Consider the following 21603-nt stretch of genomic DNA (forward strand, 5'->3'; position numbering starts at 1 on the left):
ATACAAATATCTTAAATGGCCACTATATAAGCAAAACTCACAAATATCGTTCTTTAGCTCTCAAATACCGTGCTTTAGCACGGGATCTCAACTAGTTTATATGAGTTTTCTAACAGATAGCTTGATTGCTTGTATTGTGAATTTGTGATAATTTATATTGACATGAAAATGGGCTTGGATGATTAAGTACGTAGTACAAAAGCAATGGCCCAATATAATTGATCAATGAAGAACAAAAAATTGCTCTTCGACTCTTCGCATAAGTTTTTATTTTAACTTTTCCCAATTAAAATGGTGAGAATATTATTGAAAGCGAGAATTTATTTTAGAATAATGTATAATAAAAGAATCAACATTATTCTTTTTCGGAAAAATTATTGTAGAGACAATAAAGTTATGCTTATGAAATACATCCTCTCAAAGCAAATGTAGATTAGTACGGAGGAGAACAATAAAGTTATGCTTATAAAATACACCTACTTCGTAATTTTGTATACAAATAAACACACACAAAAAATGGCTAATAAAATATTGTGATGTGGTAAAAATTAGGGGAAAAGTTGTAATAGAAAAATGTAGTGTTAAGATAGGTTATAAATACAAAATTAATGAGTATAAGTAGGTGATCAATTTATTAGTAATTATTTTTGTTATTATAAATAACAAATGAGAATTTGTGTATTATATGTTTTGTATTATTTCACAATTCACATTACAAAATCAAACAACATTGAGCAATTGAAAATGACTTCCCTTTCACTTTTTACCCCTTTCATAATTTCTTTAACACTCATATTTTTTGGTTGTAATCATAGTCTTGGTTACAAAATGATCATCCATCATAGCCAACACCCCAAACTAAAACACTTTTATGAGACTAAGGAAGAGTCCCATGGGAGAGGGCCTGTGAACGCAATAAGAAGATCGTACATAACAAGCATCGACATCGGTCATCAACAACTATTCCTTGTTTTCGACACAGGTTCCCACTTCACTTGGGTCCAATGGAAAAGTTGTTTGCAGTGCCTCGCTAACCAGCCTCCGATCATAGCTCCATACCAAGTTACACGCGACTTCGTCATGGAACATTGCAACCACACGATAGGCGACGACTGTAAATATAGCAAGGACACCCCTCATTCGACTTGTGTGAAGAGTAATAGATGTACATACACAGTTAAGTACAAAGACCTAAGCGGGTCGTCTGGCTTTGTGAGTACCGAAATTATTAACCTATTCACTGATAAGGCCGTCTCTCAAAGAATGGTATTTGGTCTTGGATTCCAGAACACGTGTACCCCTGAGTTATCTTGTTTCCAAGGGGTGGCTGGTTTTGGAGCTGGGCCACTCGCTTTACCATCTCAACTCACCCCTAAACCTACCCGATGGGGCTTCTGTCTTCCTTACAATGAGTCTATGGACGGAACGTTCATGGTCGGAGACGAGGCCCAAATATTTGGAGATTATAGAACAGCACCGCTCATCAATGTCGATTATTATTACTTAACCAAACTCGTAGCAATATATGTGATAGGTCCGGGGAAAGTTACGACTCCTGATGTCACATCAACTATCTTAATCGATACCGGGGCAACCTTAAGCTACTTGGAAGATCAACTATTTGACAATCTCTTAAGCATGGTCAAAGACTTTGTAAAAGAGACTTTTAATGATATTCCGACTCAATTTCTGTCGGAGTCGAATTTCGAGCTCTGTTATAGACAACCCTACCAAGTTGAGATAATAATTGTACTCGGGGAAGCTTACTTACGCATCGCAGATCCACAAAAAGTATGGTGGAAATATGCAGGGTATTACTGTTTGTCTTTCAAACGAAATGGAAGACCGCCTCATAATACACTTGGGAGCTACCATATTCGTGGACATAAGGTGGTCTACGACTTGAACCCGGACAACCCAAGTATCCAAGTGTCCACTGGTCAAGACGAGACCGGTTGTTTCACCCCCGCCGGTGCCTAATTAAGTAATTAACCATAACAATGATTGTAAATTTGTAATCAACCTTCATATACTTATATACCATAACCTTATCATTGATTTTAATTTGCTTGTCCTCTGTCAACAAAGTTACATGTTTTATTTCTTTCCTTGATTCTTGACATTTGATGGTACTACAAGAAACACATAAATATTATTGACAACAATTGACATTTCCACATTGTAAACAATGAAATCACAGACAATTAATTTGTTCTTTCAAATGGACACCACCACTAACAAAACAAATGCATTTTTTCCTAAAATCTTTCGGCCAATCAAAAAAACTTAAACAAACTCAGCTTTTATACTTGGTAGATTACTGTTTCGAAATTGCAATTGGTGTAGAACATCGAGTTAAAAGTAGATAAAAACAATAACCGTATCACCTTTATTCACGCCCAACACAACGAACGTTGAACTCCTCGTATTCAATCACTTCAGGGTATCTCTCTTCTTAAAATCTCTCCCTCCTTTATAATTTTTGAATCAAATAAAATCGAAATTCGGTTTTTCTAATGTCTTATGAGGGGATATTAGAAGGTCATCTGAGGTATATTCATGCCTTAATTTCCTTTTTCTAATTGTCTCCGACGTCAAAAACTCTCATCTTATTACATAACAACATTATCAAGTGTCTCAAAGGCTCCGGAGTCCGGGTAACAATTGTATCTACATTAAGAAAACTTATTTATTTCATGATTTGTGTGTCGAGCGAGATTAAATACGAAAGATAGATTATTACAGGAGGTACTTTTGCAACTAGCAACAACAAAGTAAAACAATCCAATTAAGCCGATTAACCAAATGACAACAAAGGAATCGTCATGAATCACATTATTATTATCAAGAATATGTCATCCCCTAATAGAATTATTGTCAAATAATTCTACACATCTTTTGTATATATTTAGCATATTATATTTTATATATTAGGTAGCTTAATATTGTAATCATATCTTTTATATATGTTCATATCTTAGGTTGTAACTATAAGTAGTTTTACCCTGTAACTCATTCTTATGCAATTAATAATATTCATTCTTTACATGGTATCGAGCTTTTCCGATCCTCACGATCTCTAAATTTTTTCTCTCACGCTGTATTCACGTCCCCTTGCCCCCGACCAATCCTAGATATGGCCAACCAACTCATCCTCCACAACGCTGCCCAACCCAACGCACCCCTCACTATCGTCACCTTTGCTAATTGTATCCAACTCAAGGATTCAATCACGTTCCGACAATGAAGATTTCAGATCAAGGCTATCCTTAATGGTCTTGCTCTGTTTTCCTTCATTGATGGTACAAACCCCGCCCCTGACCAAACCATCACGGTCGATCCCGTTCCCCCCGCTACTGCACCCACAACCGAAACCAACCCCGCTTATACTACTTGGTATCGCCAAGATCAGTTGATCCTTGGCTCTCTCGCTGGTACCCTAGCCCCGCCAATCGCTGCATTAATCGCCAATGACCAAACATCCCATGATGCTTGGACGACACTCTTGAAGTATTTTGCTAATTCTTCAAGAGGACACCGTCTTCAAATTAAAGACCGCCTTGACCACATTACCCATACCGACAATATGTCTATCACCGATTACATGACTTCAATTAAGTCCTGCACCGATGATCTCGCTCAACTCCAACACCCTATGGATGTTGACGATATCACCGCAAAAGTACTCAATGGTCTCAATAAGACCAAATATGGTTCTGTCATAGATGTGGTTCGTGTTCGAGATTCCCCTATCTCGTTTGATGCCTTACACGAACTGCTCATTCAACAAGAGCTTCGTTTGAAACACGAGGCTCCTACCGCTGCCTTTAATCCCTCTGCCAATCCAGCCCATTACTGCTCCAACAACCGCAACAACAACTATCAACCCCGCCATAACAACAATTCCCAAACCAACAACAACTCCAATTCCTATCCCAAACCCAACAACAATCAATCCTATCAGCCGCGTCCATTCAAAGGAAGGTGCCAGTTTTGCGACACGGTTGGGCATGTGGCGTCTGACTGTCCTGACCTCGCCTCTAAGTACCCAACCTTTGCCTTCCCTACTCGAAAACCCCGCAACACCACACCCCAAGCGCACACTGCCACTCATTCGAACCCCCCCTCAACCCGCTCCTGGACCGTTGACAGCGGAGCGACGCACCACATCACCGATGATCTCAATACCCTTTCCCTTCATCAACCCTATGATGGACCCGATGATTTAGTCATAGGTGACGGTTCTGCTCTTCAGATTACGCACTCTGGTTCTTTCTCTATTTCCTCCTCTACTGCTTCTTCAATTTTTTCTAATGTTTTAGTTGTTCCTCAAATCTCACGAAAATTACTCTCTATTTCCCAATTCTGTCTTGATAATAACGCATATGCCGTATTCTTACCCGACTCGTTTTTTGTTAAGGAAATCAAGACGGGAACCGTGCTCCTTCAGGGTCCACTTATTGATGGCTCCTATATCTGGACTCCTCCTACCCCGACTGCCCTAGTTGCCACAACGAATCAAGCATCGTGGCATCATCGTCTTGGCCACCCCTCCGCAAAAATATTTAAGCTTATTAATTCTAAGTTTCAATTACGTATTTCCGATTCTGATATTTGTATTCCTTGCAATTTAAATAAAAGCCACAAATTACCTTTTGGCCCGTCAACTTTAAATTCTACCACTTCGCTAGATTTAATATTTTCCGATGTTTGGACCTCTCCTATTTCATCCCCCGACTCCTTTAAATATTATGTCATTTTTGTTGATCGTTTCACCCACTACATATGGTTATATCCTCTCAAACGTAAATCCGACACTCAAATAACATTCACCAAATTTCGTGCTATCACCGATTTTTTTTTAATAAACCCATTAAACGCTTCTACTCCGACAATGGAGGAGAATTCACAACTCTTACCTCCCAACTAAATATCGATGGTATCACTCACCTTACTTCTCCCCCTCACACTCCCGAGCACAATGGTTTTGCTGAAAGACGACATCGTCACATAGTTGAAACCGGCTTATCCCTCCTTTCTCACGCCAAACTTCCCTTAACTCTATGGCCCTATGCCTTTTCTACCGCTGCCTACCTTATTAATCGTATGCCAACCCCGTCCCTCAACAACGAGTCCCCTATTCCAAGCTCTTTAATCAAGAACCCAATTATCTTAAACTTCACAATTTTGGTTGTTTATGTTTTCCTTGGCTCCGGCCTTACTCCGAGCATAAACTCCAAGCTCGCTCTATTGAGTGTGTTTTCGTTGGTTATTCTCCAACCCAGAGTGCGTATCTGTGTTTAGACCCGACTACATCCCGTGTCTATGTTTCCCGACATGTTAAGTTTGTTGAAGATCAATATCCTTATACCCGCCTTCTCAATCTTAATACCGTGCCCTCTACCATGACCTCATCCGAATGGTGTCAATTTACCATACCCATATTATCCGGCCCACCACCCAATACGCCCATAACCCCTGAACCGCAACCCAACTCACCCACTACTCCCTCTGTTTCCAACTCCCCCTCACATTCCCCTGCTTCCTCACCTGCTACGCCCTCAACCCCAACCGCCACTCCCTCTCCCTCACCACCCACTCACAATCATGGCACCCGTCTCTCCAACAATATCATTATGCCCACTCCCAAGTACTTCAAAACGAAATCCAAACGCGCTGACCTAGCTGCCATGCCCTCTCCTTACATCACGCCCACCACCGTCAAACAAGCCCTAGTAGATCCTCTTTGGCGCTCAGCTATGCAGGCAGAATATGATGCCCTTACCCGCAATAAAACGTGGTCCCTAGTCCCACCCGATACTGCCCCTAATACGATTGGTTGCAAGTGGGTATTTCGGATTAAATACAATCCTGATGGTAGCCTCAAACAACATAAAGCGAGACTTGTTGCGAAAGGTTTCCATCAACGACCTGGTCTCGATTACAATGAGACTTTTAGCCCCGTCATCAAACCTACCACCATCCGACTCATCCTCTCCCTTGCCATTACGCGTGGTTGGTCGATCCGACAAATTGATGTGAATAACGCGTTTCTACAATGAACTTTAAATGATTCAGTTTATATGACACAACCGCCAGGTTTTGTCAATCCCGACTCACCTACCTATGTTTGCAAACTTAGCAAAGCTATTTATGGTTTAAAACAGGCACCCCGTGCCTGGTATACCGAGTTACATAATTGTCTCGTCACTTGTGGTTTTCGCAAGTCCGTTTCTGATCCGTCACTCTTTATTTTATCTCAAACTAACGTAATGCTATTTGTTTTAGTATATGTGGATGATATAATTATTACAGGTCCATCCAATACCGATGTCACGACATTTATCTCCGCCATCTCCAAACGATTCTTCCTAAAGGACCTCGGCCCCCTGTCGTTCTTCCTAGGAATCGAGGTAACCCCGACCTCTAAAGGTATTCACTTACACTACAAAAAGAATTAAAACAGACAACTGATTTTGGCGACTGAAATCAGTCGCCAAAATCAATTTGGCGACTGAAATCAGTCGCCAAACGTCAGTCGCGGACCTTAGTCGCCTTTTCTAGCTTTGGCGACTAAAGTCGGTCGCCAAATGATAAAAATGGCGACTGATAGGGTAGTCGCCAAATTGGCGACTGATTCTAGGTAGTCGCCAAATTGGCGACTGAAATGCAGTCGCCAAATCTACATTCAGTCGCCAAATTTGGGTGACGTAGCCATTTTGGCTGAGGAAATTTGGCGACTGAATTGGGATTTGGCGACTGAAATTCAGTCGCCAAAATGGCGACTACCATAAATCAGTCGCCAAATTGGCGACTGAATTTCAGTCGACAAATCTCAATTCAGTCGCCAAAGCCACTGTATGTTTTGGTGGTTTTTTTCGTTTTCATTGCTAGCCAAATATTTACAACCTGCATACAAACCGATGTTCCACAACACCATACATCCCATTTCAACACACACAACACCATACATTTCAACCCAACACCTCCCATTTTCTCAAACTTCATTTCATATATTGAAAATGAAAGTTTTACAAGCTAAGCTATTCTAATGTTCAAGTCTAAAGTTCAAGTTTTACAAGCTTACATGCTAAAATCATCTTACTTGGAAGCCAACACCGGCTCCACTCCCCCCATGTGGACCATGCGGATCATTTGGATCGTAGTTGGGTCTAGGTCCGGGGTTACAACCTTGCCACCAATTCTCAAACATTTCCATTCTTTCCTTCATTTGGCGGAATTCTTTATCACGTTTGACAAGTTCTTCATCACGTTTGGCATCACGTTCATCACGCTCTCTTATTTTACTTTGAAGTTGACTAATAATTCCCGGTTGATACGTGTTGCTGGGAATTGTTGAAGTCGATCTTCTACGCGTTTTCTCATAGAAAGCCGGTGTTGAACTTCCGGTACCATACACGTGCCCTTTCTTGAAGCCATCCACCAACTCATACCATATGTCATTATCCGGTTTTTCTGGATTGGCGGCTTTTTCTCGTTCAAATGCTTCCTACAATATTAAACAAATGGTTGTAAGTTAATATGGTAACCACCTTATATACGACATTTTAAAAGAGAATAAATTAACAAAAATTAAGTGTTACGGAAAACTTACATATAATTGCTTGTCTTTTGGCTTAGTCCAAGTTCTAACCCCTTTGTGGTCAACCCTGGAATGCGTGTCCGAAACAGATTTCGCACCGTCGCAATCGGCCGTGACTTCTTCTTTCCTCTCTCGAATGAAAAAAAAAACATACATGTTAGAAAATCAACAAAAAATCTAACATAAAATAAACATGTTGCATTGAAAACAAAAAAAAAAGTGTGAAATAATAGACAAACTTACACCCAACATACGATTCCATAACGATCGTGAACCCGCGTAATGAGTAGGCTCGTTCACGGCGTCTTCCTTTCCTCCTCTTTTGTTGAGGGATGCTTGCTTAGACTTTTTTCGAAAAGCTTCACTTTTGGTATGCTTTATTAAGCCTTCATACTTGTCACCTGCAATTACACATATGAAATCATAACTAATAAGTTACTGATATTATTTATAATATAAGAGAGTATATGCTAATTAATACAAATAACAAAACAAGTTAATTAAATACCTTTCATGTGGTCTGGTTCCTTTGGGCGCCTAACTACCTTCCAAATCACGTCCCGATATCGTCGAGTACCGACGTCATTGTACCTGTTACGGACATTCTGTTCTTGAGACGGTGACCAAGCAAATGATAGCTACAAAAAAAGCGACAAAATTTCATATTAGTATAAAATAAAAGTATAACCTTGGTTCTTAAAAAATTTATCAAAATTAATTATTTGGTTTCTAAAACAAAGAATTACGGAAAATATATACCCGAAAGTTATTGAACCACGCCTCTCTTTGTGCATGAGAAGCTTGTGTCCACGATGTAGGAATTGGACCCACGAAATTAGTCTTCGTGCTTTTCGTAACACCTCGTATCACGCAATCGTCCATAAACCTGCATTTATTTTGAACATGTAAAATTACAAACAATTATTATTTTAAAAACTAAAAATAAAAAAAATAAAAATAGTAGACTAATAAAGAATAAAACTTACCATAATCCCGCCGGCTCAAGAATCATCCGATGATCCGAAGTGTACCGTATCGGCACCCGTGCTGGCTCGTCGGTAGCGTCAGTCTCCTCGCCGTCACCGTCTGTCTGCATCAGATCCTCCTGCACAAACTCCTCCTCCTGCTCCGGACGCGTACTCTGTCCTCCTCCTGAGCCGCCTCCACGCTTCCTACCTCGACCTGCTCCAGCCATCTGCAGTAATACAAATAAAAATTAACACAAATAATGATAAATGAAAATTATACAGACTTCTAAATTTTAATAATTTACTCTTGAGGAATACAAAATTATACCAATTTAATCATCTTCATCTTCAAACCCCTCGTCCTCATCCTCATCCTCTTCCTCATCCTCATCATCGTCATCATCATCATCATAATCATCTTCATCTCCAAACCCCTCGTCCTTCCTCCTTTTCTCCTCCTCCCTTCTCCTCCTCACCTCATCTTCCCCCCTCCTCTCCTCCTCTTCTTCCCTTCTCTCCTCCTCCTCCTCCTCCTCCTCCGCCTCATCCTCCCCCGGCAGTCTCTCTTCCACATCATAATATTCTTCCTCTTCCATGTCTTCACCATCTTTATTCTCATGCTCATAGTTGATTTCATCGGGTGGAGACAAAAGCGTTTCATTTGAAACGTTTTCTTCTTGGAAAAAAGTTGTATCAACTTGTGACCGTGCCTTTGTCTTAAAGATTGCACACCACGCATTTTGATTTCTATCATTTGTTGTGCTTGGATAAGTAGCAAAATACACTTGATGAGCCTGATGTGCAAGTATAAATGGATCATACTTAGAGTATGTTCTAGTACGATTCACTTCTACAAGCTTGTATTGTTCATGTACTCTCATTCCAGCCACAGAATTATCCTTCCAGTCAACCTTGAATAAGACAGTTTTATAAGCTCGGTCACGTCCACTATAACTAATTTCAAAGATATCTTCAACTATACCATAGTATTTGTTGTCATCAAGAGAAGAAATAGTAACCCCCCAATTGCACCTAGCCTTACCTTTACCGTGGTTGAATGTTTGAAAATTAAACCCATTAACCGAGTATCGATTCCACGTTCTTACCATTTTTGAAGGACCAAAAGCCAAACTTCTTATCAAATCATCTTGAATATTCAACTCAATTACATGTTTCTGAAACCATGATGGAAATTGGTCCTCATGTTTGTCCCAAACATCATCCTTACTTATATTAGGATTCCTCTGAATGAAATCATTAACAAACTGTGTTTCGTATGGCTCCAAGAGGTCACAATTAGATAGCACGTAAAGGTGGGCACGATTATACTCCTTATCATCCAAATATCTTGTTTGCCCCTTTGATGAACACCCTTCATCATCTTGAGTTTGAAAAAATTCGGGTAAACTTCCGTCTACTTCATCCGGTTTCTCAACATTCAAGTTTTTTGCTTTGGTTTCTATATGTTTTTCAAAGTAAAGAGAACAAAAGTTTGCAGTCTCTTCCGTTAAATAAGCATTGCATATAGAACCTTCCACCCTAGCTTTATTACCAATTTTTTTCTTCAAATGATTAAGAAACCTATAAAAGTTAATGATGAGTTTTATTAATAATAAAGTTAACATATAATAAATAGATTAGTTATTACTATTAATTTTAATTTAAAAGTAGCTAGATTATCTTAATTACCTTTCAAATGGATACATCCACCTATATTGGACGGGTCCCCCAACTTTGGCTTCATATGGCAAATGAACCGGTAGATGCTCCATGGAGTTAAAAATGCAGGAGGAAAGATCATTTCAAGCTTACACAATATCTGTGGTATTTGCTCTTCTAGACGAATCATGTCATCAACACATATTGAAGAGGCACATAAATCTCGGAAGAATTGACTAATCTCAACAACTGCATTCCAAACGTTTGTCGGCACGAGGTGTTTCAAAGCAACGGGTAATAATCGCTCCATGAATATATGACAATCATGACTTTTCAAGCCTTGCAACTTCAGCTTCTTAAGATCAACACATCGACTAAAATCTGATGCATACCCATCAGGAAACTTCAAATTTTGTAACCACTCACACAATACTTTTCTCTTAGCTTTGTCGAGAGTGAAAATGGATGTTGGCTTAGACCCGTCGCCGCGAATGTGTAATTTGGGACGATGACAAAATTTCTGCAAATCTTTTCTAGAAGCAATGCTATCACATTTTTCACCTTCTACATCCATGATCATGTCAATTAGTTGGTCAAAGAAATTCTTTTCTATGTGCATTACATCCAAATTATGTCTTATCAACATTGTCTTCCAATAAGGAAGGTCCCAAAGAATGCTTCTTTTAAACCAACCGTTTTTCTGCCTTTTCAATTCTTTAAATTCTTCCTCGGTACCATCAATATAGGGGATGGTTAATCACATACCGTCTTCCATATCTCATCCCCAGGCACTCGTTTCGGAGGGGCATCAAGCACCTCTTTACCTTTTGTGAAAGCTTTCTTGTTCTTCCTATGTGGATTTCTCTCTCGTAAGAAGCATCTATGACAATCAAACCAGCTTATTTTCTTGCTATTTGGAAGCCAAAATGCTTTACTTTCCTCCATGCAACAAGGACATGCTTTTTGTCCTTGTGTAGACCACCCAGATAGCATACCATAGGCGGGAAAATCATTTATTGTCCACAAAAGGGAAGCTTTAAGTTGAAAATTTTGTTTTTTAGACACATCATAAGTTTCCACCCCAACTTCCCACAAATATTTCAACTCCTCCACCAATGGTTGTAAATAAACATCCAAATTACGTTTCGGGCTTTTTGGTCCGGGAACAATAAGTGACAAGAAGATAAATGGTCTTTTCATACATAACCAAGGTGGTAAATTGTATGGTGTGACCATAACGGGCCAACAAGAATACTTCCTCCCAAAATTACCGAAAGGATCAAATCCATCCGTACACAAGCCAAGTCGTACATTGCGGGGTTCCTTGGCAAAATCGGGATACATCCGATCAAATCGTTTCCATTCTTCCCCATCACTAGGATGACTCATCTTCCCTGGAGCACGTGGGTTTTCTTTGTGCCATCTCATTTGTTCGGCAATGTTTTTGGTGGCATAGATTCTTTGAAGTCTTGGTGCGAGAGGAAAGTAAAACAATTGGTTACATGCTATTGGTTTCTTACTCTTTTTGGCCCTCTTACTACCGTTGCCTTTTTTCAACACCAAAACTGTATCTCCTTCACTTGTCTCATATCTATCCGCCCCACAATTTTTACATTTGTCAAGCAAAGCATCATCTTTCCAAACTAGCATACATACTTCAGGACATGCATCAATCTTTTCATGCGTAATCAAGACCTTTAACTACTTTTTTGGTAGTATAGAAACTTCGGGTCATGATATTATCATCGGGGAAAGATTCCTCAAGGAACGAGGCAATGCCATCAACAGCAACAAATGGCATATTGAACTCACATTTGAAGGTAATTAGCCTAGAAGCGGCTTGTAACAATGTCATTCTGCTTCCTTCATACAAGGGTTTTTCTGAGGCTTTTAACATGTCAAGAAAGGCTTTTGCTTGTGGGTGTGGCGGTTGTTCTTCAAAAATAGTTGTATGGTCATCACTATTAAAAATAGTGGAATCCATAGCATCAACAACCATCTCTCTATATGGGTTCTCATCATTTTGTATTTGTTGGGTGTGAGTTTGTTCATGAATTGGAGAATATGCTTCTCCATGTGAAATCCAATTGTAATAATTTGGCTTAAACCCGTTTATAATGAGATGTTTTTCTACTACAATGTCATTTGGTATTTCAGGTTTTTGCATTTGGCACAAGGGCACCTAAGTTTTTGGTCTACCAAGTCATATTCATCTTGTTGTTTAGCAAATTCAATAAACTCGCTAACACCCTTTATAAATCTAGCGGTAGGACGTCTTTTCTTATTGGAATGGTCTAATCTTCCTTCATACATCCATGAACGTTCCAATCTCTTCATTTTAATCTAAAGAAGACCCCAAAATAATTTAAACATTTTTAAAAAATAACAATAATATTACATACAAAATTTAAACATTATACTCCACATTATACAATAAACATATGAAAACAATATATAAATATTGTCAATAAGTAATCCATCTTCGAATGGGGTCCTTATCACTCCAACCTAAACCCGTCAATGTACGTTTCAAGTCACTAATAAACACACTTGTAATTTATTAATGAGGAAAAAATTAAAATGACAATTCCCTTGAGTTCTCCAAATACACATCTATGTAGAATAACTAATTACTCCACATATACATGTATTCGGAGAACATTTAAGGGATCGCCACCAAACTCATTCCTCATTAATAAATCACAAGTACGTGTTTACTACCTAAATGACTTGAAACGTACAAAGACAGTCCCAAAATGGGGACTATTCAAGAATTACTCCTAATGAGTAATTCTTGAACGGGTACTAAGTCAACATCAAATCAAACAACAACACAATCAAGTACTAAATTAATTAAGTCAATCAATAGCCCAATTCAACCACATAATAAAGGCTTCTATCCTAAAGTCCGTAACATAATTTGAACTAAAATTAGTAAATTTAAAAGGTAACTGGCTGGTAAGAGGAGGTTACCTAATCAAGTAAAAGCAAAAATGAAAAGAAAATAAGAAGCAACAGCTACCGCGTACGGTGGTGCCTAGCAGCGCGGTGACAACCCTGAAAAGAGAAAAGAAAAACAAAAATAACAAGGTTATTCTACCTCAATTCATCAATAACATGAATTATCAAACTAAATTTATCAAAATCAAGTCCTAAAGAAGCTTCCACTTAGCTAATAGCTAATTTCTCTTACAGCTAGTCTTGCTTGTGACGGACTAATTCCGTCACAAGTTTGTGACCTCTCACAAAAAGGGAGAGGGGACAAGGTGGGGGCACCCCCTATGTGCTTCCCACTCACCTCTCAATGGGCATTTTGTGAGAGAAAACGGTATCCGTCACAAGCTTGTGACGGATATCGTCCGTCTTCAATGAGATTTTGTGTTTCTCTTAATCCAAAAGACGGTTCCACTTAGCTAATTCCATTAATGCAAAAGACGGTTTCACTTAGCTTAATATTAATAATAATACGACGATTTCACTTAACTTAGTAATAATAATAATAATAATAATAATAATAATATTAATTAAGACGGTTCCACTTAGCTTAATACTAATGATAATGAGACGGTATCACTTAGCTACCCAACACCATACACCACCCACGACCCACCCACCCACGGCCACCCCACGACCCACCCACCCACGGCCACCCCACGACCCACCCACCCACGGCCGACCGCCACCCACGGCCGAACCCCCCTCCCCGCGCCCCCCATAACCCTAAACCTAAAGACAAACCTCATAATCATTCCCTTTTAATTCAAACACAAATTAAACTAAATCTAACTACAAATTAATCTAACATACAAACTACAAATAAATCTAACAAACTAACCACAAATTAATCAAACTACAAATTAATCTAACAAATTAAACTATATAAACTGAAATTAAACAAAAAAAACTAACCTAATTGAAGAGGGTGGATGTGGCGGTGGAAATGGCGGTGGAAGGGTGGTTGTGTGGTGTTTTTCGTTGGTGTCGTCGCTTCGCCAAATCGCTCGTCCCTTTTTTTTTCCGCAAAGAGTAAAGTAGGAGAGAGGAGGGCTGAATGTATTAAAAAAATCAATTGGCGACCGATTTTTTTAATTTGGCGACTGAAATTCAGTCGCCAAATTTGGCGACTACCCTTATTTCAGTCGCCAAATTTAAAAAATCAGTCGCCAATTTGATTCCCTTTTTAAAAAAGACAGCCTGGTTTCCATTAAAACAGTTGGCGACTGAAATTCATTTTGGCGACTGAATTTCAGTCGCCAATTTGGCGACTATGCAAAAATCAGTCGCCAAATTAAAAAAATCAGTCGCCAAGTTTGATTCCCTTTTTAAAAATGCCAGTCGCCAAATTGGCGACTGTTTTCAGTCGCCAATTTGAAAATCAGTCGCCAATTTGGCGACTAAATATATCAGTCGCCAAATTTCGGTCGCCTGTTTTAGTTTTTCTTGTAGTGTTAAATCAGTCCAAATATATTTCTGACTTATTAACCCGACACAAAATGATAGACTCTCGGCCATCTACCTCACCTATGAACCCGCACCCACCTCTTCTCCCCTGTCCTGATCAACCCGTCCAAGAAGTCACGGCCTATCGAACAATTGTAGGCAGCCTCCAGTATCTCTCCCTTACCCGACCCGACATAGCTTTTCCCGTCAACAAACTTGCCCAATTCCTAAATCACCCTACCTCCAGTCACTGGGTTGCTCTAAAGAAGCTCTTATGGTATCTCAGCGGCACTATACACCTTGGCATTCACCTAGTTCGAGACACACCACTTCATCTCCATGCTTATTGCGATGCGGACTGGGCACGTGACACGAGTGATTATGTCTCACCACTGGTTATATTGTTTTTCTTGGTAAAAATCCTATCTCATGGTCTTCGAAGAAGCAAAGAGCGTTGTCCCTCTCCTCCACAGAAGCTGAATTTAGGGGCGATTGCGGCCGCTCGACGGAATTATTGTGGCTGAAATCCTTACTTCTTGAACTCAACTTGTCGCCCAAAGTTCCTCCTGTGATCTTTTGTGATAATCTAGGTGCAACAAGTTACTCCGCAAACCCGACTTTTCACTCAAGGATGAAGCATGTGGCATTAGCATTTTACTTCGTTCGAGAGCAGGTACATCTTGGTAATATTCGAGTTCAACACATAAATGGTGATGACCAGCTCGCCGACACATTAACTAAGCATTGCCTGCGCCCCTCGTCACTCTCTTCTCTCTTCCAAGATTGGACTTACTCTACGACCGTCCATCTTGCGGAAAAGTATCAAGAATATGTCATCCCCTAATAGAATTATTGTCAAATAATTCTACACATCTTTTGTATATATTTAGCATATCATATTTTATATATTAGGTAGCTTAATATTGTAATCATATCTTTTATATATGTTCATATCTTAGGTTGTAACTATAAGTAGCTTTACCCTGTAACTCATTCTTATGCAATTAATAATATTCATTCTTTACAATTATTACTCGGTCCATTGATAATCAAATCAAAATAAATGTCATACAATACTAAGGGGGGCGGAGATGTGCAGTAGACCGTTATCAAGATGGAACTTCACACGATCCATTATAGCGTTCGTTGGAAAACGAAAACGTCTCCAGAATGGACCATAACTTGTCTCAGCGACAGACCATACCGTACGGGGGCCAAACTGGTTTAGAATAGGCTTAAAACGCTCACCACGAATCAAAACTGCATAGTCTTTCTTCTTAATCTCGACCGTCAAATCATCGATGCCAGGAACTGTCAAAATAATGTTGTATTCTATGAGGCTCTGGAAAACATCTGCCTTCACCGTCTCCACACCGTCTCCTCCTTTTTCACAGCATATTTCCGACCACTCCACAATTTGCTTACCATCAGTTGGGACACCATTCAGGATCATCGACATCATTACTAACGCGACTGCTACAATCATCACCTTCGACTTCCTCATCCTCTTCCCTTAAATAACTGGATTTCAATCGAACTAAAATTTCTGTTAAGATTACAAATAAAAAATTAGCACAAAAACATTGCTGTATAACACTATAATTATCAGTTTATTGTAATTTGTTGACTTTTATATTGATTGATTTTTTATTTGTCATGTTAAAATTACCCAAATAAACAAACGAACCAAACATGTACGAAAAGCACAAGCTTCCTTCTAAATTTTCGATATTATAACCGAATGGGTCAGCAAATTCAGTATCATTGTGTCGAAATTCGGGCGCTAAGGGTAATCCTTTCAACTATCTAGGTATTTCAGCATTGCTCATCAATTGAAATCCTAATACTCCGTATTATTCATCAACTACTCGTATAGTTGTATATAACAAATCAGGCAAATCTTCAACGATCGTCATTTTATCGTATGTACCGGCCATAAACCCGGGGAATTTACGAACTAATTAAATGAGAAGTGTAATTAGATTAGATTATTCACATTGAAAATAAAAAGCGTCTCTCTATAACTTAATAAGATAGCGTCACTCTAACTTGAATTTTGTAAATAGAGAATTAAAGATGGAAACGAGAGAGAACCTGAAAGGATTGAATAACGAGGTGTTAAGAGTCACGTAAGAAATTAAGCGTTGGTTCGCTATGTTGGGTACGCCGATATTGTTAGTATATATATAGACTAGTTTTAAACCCGTGAAATTCACGGGTCTGTTTTAAAATTTTAAAATGAAAATATTTGAATGATATTTAAGATATAATAGTTTAGTTTACTCTGTGAGTATTTATATAGTTAATAAAACTACTTCGTTATCATACATTTTGGCCCTTTCATAAATAAGATTTATATTATATATATACAATGTGTATTAAAGTAATACTATAACAATGTTTAAAATAATTAATCAAATAAGAGGAATACCCAATTTTTCAGTAAAAAATTTTTATACCTTACGTTCTCACATATCATTAATCTGAATCCATCCACTTGTAAGTAGACCTGGCAAAAGCAACCCGACCCGATTGACCCGACCCGAAAAAGCTGACCCGAGACCCGAAGTGACCCGAACTACATCACCCGAATGTGACCCGAAAACCCGAATTGACCCGACCCGACCCGAACATGACCCGAGCTTTCTTGACCCGTACTGGCCCGACCCGAAAATGACCCGATCCAGAACCACTAAACCCGAAAATGACCCGACAAAATATAACTCTAATTGAACCGAAAAGACTTGAAATGACTATTTCTTTATTATTCATTGACCCGAAAATGACCCGACCCAAAATGACCCGACCCGCTTGACCCGAAACAGACCCGACAACAAACCCGAAATAGACCCGAAACCCGAAAAGACCCGTCCCGACCTGAATTAACCCGAACTCAACGAGAAACCCGAATTGACCCGACCCGAATTGACCCGACCCGAACCCGACCCGTTGACCCGTTTTGCCAGGTCTACTTGTAAGTTGTAACCATAAAGAGTGAAACTATATTCAACTCTTATTCGTACCTATACTAAAATTCTAACTTAAACGTTTGATTTTAATTTGAAGCTTGATAATAGAATATAGAAAATATGAAAGTTGAGTTAAAAACTTAAAATTTATTTCATTTCTTATGAATCTATGAGATTACATATATGAAAAGATACGAAGAGAAATATAATACTAATAAATTGTAAAGGGTAATGCTACACTAATATTGTAATGCTGGTAACTAATAGTCTAATACGAAGCAAGAACTACTCCAATAAGAAAAAAAATAAAAGAACAGAATTTTGTAGCAAATAAAAAAACTTAAATTATTTATTTATAAGACAAGCATATTCGTCTTAACTTTAAACGGGTCAAGTATCACACATAAGACAAAAACATAATACATTGAGATTAGTGAAATGTTTGTCTCATCTATGCAAGTGAAGTGTTATTTAACCCGTTTTAATATTTAGACGGATATAAAAAACCTGTTGGCAAACAAAAGCTATCACTCACTAAACACAAATTGATAAATAAAGATAGCAAAACGAAAATAGAGCTCTTCACAGGAATCACAGCCGTCCTCCAACCACCTCTAGTAATGGACAATAAACTCACACCTCCATACCACTTCTTCTATTCTCTTAGCATTTTTATTTTCAAAATTTCTATTAGATTAGCCGAATGATCGTTGCTCGATTGAGCGCTCCTAGTAAGCAATGGTACCTTGATTTTGAACTTGCTATCCGCTATAGTTTGATAAAATTTGTGTTTGGGTTTTGTGCATCGTGAACAACTAAGGGTGATTGGGGTTATTTATATGGTTTCTACAGGGCAATATTTGAAAATAAATTGGACGAAAATCTCTCCTCTATCTCTATCTCTAATCTCTAAAATATGGAAAATAATAACCAAAAGTCACGTTTCTATAATTACATCAAATATTTAAGATTTTGTACCCATTTAATTGCTTATAGTTACCTTAAATTTAGGATTTCTCCATGATTTTGCAACTTCCTTGACCAATATGGAAAACAATATCCCATATCCTATATTATATTCTGTCGTTTTGTTATTTTTTTGTTTTTTTTTTTTTATTTTAAAAACAAAATTCTAGTGTCTCTAATTTACCGCCATGTCAGATTGTGGAAAAAAACTGAGATGCCATGTCAGCTCTATTGGCAATTGCATTAGAGAAGTATATGATTATAGAGTATACTCTTAGCTTGATGTTCCACAATTCCACACCAATTCGGAAAGAGTTGGACGTTTTTTTTTTTTTAAAAAAATTGATTATAAAAAATAATTTAATCTCAAGGAGTTTGATAAAGACTAAAGAGTTGGATTTTTTTAAAAATTAGGACAAATTACAAATAATCACCTAGTATTTACGTATTTTTACAATTTAAACCTTCATCGTAGATTCACTAATCACCACCGTATTTCTGCCCCGACGCCGTTTTTCTAATTGCCGACTCGTTAAGTGAATAATTACTCACATCACCCAAATTACCCTCCTATACTAGTACTACTACTACTACTACTACTACTACAACACTAAGGCCCTGTTCTTTTGGACTTAATTTCAGTTCTAATAAGTTCAGTTCTATTAAGTTCAGTTCAGTTCAGTTCAATTCAGTTCAGATTAGTTTATTTCAACATTAATATTATTATTCTTATTTTATATTCTTATTGTTATCATTATCATTATATTAATTTATTTACTATTGTTATTATTATATTAAAATTTATTTTTAATGCTTATTACTCTATTATTATTATTATTATTATTATTATTTTATTTATATTTATTATATTTATTTATTATTATATTATTATGATTCACGGAATTAGTGTATTAATATTTATTATTATTATTATTATTATTATTATTATTATTATTATTATATTTATTATTTTATTATTATATTCATTTATATTAGTATTATTAATAACATATTTATTATTATTATATGAATAAATTATTATATTACATCTATTATTATTATATTATTATTATTATTATTTATATTAATTATTATTATTATTATTATTATTATTATTATAATATTTATATTATACTTATCATATTTGTTTTTTTAGTTATTATTATTAATATATTATATTATTTAATATATTATAATATTATTTATTATTATCATTATATTACTAATATATTATTATTATTATTATCATTATTATTATTACTATATTTATTATTATATTACTTTTTTTTTATTTTTTAGATTACTTATTAGATTATATTAATATATTAATAATAATAATAATAATGAATAATATTATTATAATTTTTTTTATTATTATTGTTATATTATATAATATAATATAATAATATTATTATTATTATTATTATTATTATTATTATTATGTACATACATAGTTAAGTACAAAGACCAAAGCGGGTCGTCTGGCTTTGTGAGTACCGAAATGATTAACCCATTCACTGATAAGGCCGTCTCTCAAAGAATGGTATTTGGCCTTGGATTCCAGAACACATGTATCCCTGAGTTATCTTGTTTCCAAGGGGTGGCAGGTTTCGGAGCTGGGCCACTTGCTTTACCATCTCAGCTCACCCCTAAACCTACTCGTTGGGGTTTCTGTCTACCTTACAACGAGTCTATGGACGGATCTTTCATGGTTGGAGACGATGCCCAAATACTCGGAGATTATAGGACAGCCCCACTTATCGATGGCAATTATTATTACTTAACCAATTTATCGGCTATATATGTGATAGGTCCGGGAGGAGGAATTGTAAACCTGATGCGACATCAACTATCTTAATCGATACAGGGTCAAACTTTAGCTACTTGGAAGATTCGCTATTTGACAGCCTAGGCGCGGTCAAACACTTTGTGAAAGATATTTTTGATGATATTCCGGTAATAGCTCCATATTTGACGGACTTAGATTTGGAGCTCTGTTACACACTACCTTACCAAGTTGAGATAATAATTATGCTTGGGGAAGCTTACTTACGAATAATGGATCTAGAAAAAGTATGGTGGAAATATACCGAATATGCCTACTGTTTGTCTTTCAAACGAAATGGAAGAGCTCCTCATAATACACTGGGCAGCTATCATATTTGTGGACATAAGGTGGTTTATGACTTGAACCCGGACCACCCAGGTATCCAATTGTCCACGGGTCAAGACGAGACTGGTTGTTTCACTCCCGCTGATACCTAATTATAACCTTAGTTAACATTAAGGGCTGTATTTATCATTTTCCTTAATTAATTTGCTTGGACTCGGTCAACATTATTTAACTTTTTTTTCATTCATCCCTAATTCTATGCAAGAAAATAGCCAAAACTAGTAACAACAAAGTAAAACAATCGAGAAATAGGAATATACAGTACATTGTTGTATATAAGCACATGCTCCTCATACCATGTGCTGAAATTTCACTTCGTGAGTTATTGGAGGCTGCCAAGATTTGAACACGTGACCAAACGTGAGCTTTGGTCACAAAGCCTCTGATACCATGATAAATGAATCATTTCAACCAAAATCTTAAAGTGATAGTTAATGCTCAACTACAATATTTATTCTTATTATATTTACTTACTGCAGAAAACAATACAATTTTATTCAAAAAAAAAAGAAGTAAAACAATCAAACTAAAGTTGATTAACCAAAACGACAACAAACGAATCCTCAAGAATGACATTATTCAGGAATTCTAAGGGGGGCGGAGATGTGCAGTAGACCATTATCAAGACGGAACTTCACACGATCCATTTCGGCCCTCACTGGAAAGCGAAAACATCTCCAGAACTGACCATAACTTATCTCGGAGTAGGACCATATTGTTGGAAGTAATGGCTGTATAAAGCCAAAAGCATTTTTGCCTCTTCTCCCACATCGGTGGGGAGAAGGAGGTATATTATGTTTATATTACTTTTCTCTCCCCAAGTGG

General features: G+C 37.4%; 2 protein-coding genes across 2 annotated transcripts; one reads left to right on the forward strand and one right to left on the reverse strand.

Annotated features, from left to right (window-relative positions):
* Positions 1 to 828: 828 nt before the first annotated feature.
* Positions 829 to 1980, forward strand: LOC141600529 (aspartic proteinase nepenthesin-2-like). Its single transcript, XM_074420774.1, has one exon. The coding sequence runs from the start codon at positions 829 to 831 to the stop codon at positions 1978 to 1980; it is 1152 nt and encodes a 383-aa protein (XP_074276875.1).
* A 5919-nt stretch (positions 1981 to 7899) lies between these two features.
* Positions 7900 to 9074, reverse strand: LOC141600530 (uncharacterized). The gene is made up of 6 exons (XM_074420775.1): positions 8900 to 9074; positions 8590 to 8798; positions 8363 to 8489; positions 8112 to 8241; positions 7964 to 8004; positions 7900 to 7920 (listed from the first exon to the last, which is right to left on the reverse strand). The coding sequence occupies exons 1-6, from the start codon at positions 8993 to 8995 to the stop codon at positions 7900 to 7902; spliced, it is 624 nt and encodes a 207-aa protein (XP_074276876.1). The 5' UTR covers positions 8996 to 9074.
* Between the last annotated feature and the right edge of the window lie 12529 nt (positions 9075 to 21603).

The sequence above is a fragment of the Silene latifolia genome, chromosome 9 (assembly GCF_048544455.1).
Source record: "Silene latifolia isolate original U9 population chromosome 9, ASM4854445v1, whole genome shotgun sequence".
Classification (NCBI taxonomy): domain Eukaryota; kingdom Viridiplantae; phylum Streptophyta; class Magnoliopsida; order Caryophyllales; family Caryophyllaceae; genus Silene; species Silene latifolia.

What these genes read in the sequence shown, in the direction of transcription:
- LOC141600530 (XM_074420775.1), bottom strand. Translation starts at nt 8,995, where the DNA reads ATGAAGATGATTATGATGATGATGATGACGATGATGAGGATGAGGAAG. An exon ending in GGAACCAGACCACATGAAAG is followed by an intron (nt 8,005 to 8,111) that starts GTATTTAATTAA and finishes GTGTAATTGCAG; the next exon opens with GTGACAAGTATGAAGGCTTA. An exon ending in TAAAGCATACCAAAAGTGAA is followed by an intron (nt 7,921 to 7,963) that starts GCTTTTCGAAAA and finishes TCAACAAAAGAG; the next exon opens with GAGGAAAGGAAGACGCCGTG.
- LOC141600529 (XM_074420774.1), top strand. Translation starts at nt 829, where the DNA reads ATGATCATCCATCATAGCCAACACCCCAAACTAAAACACTTTTATGAG.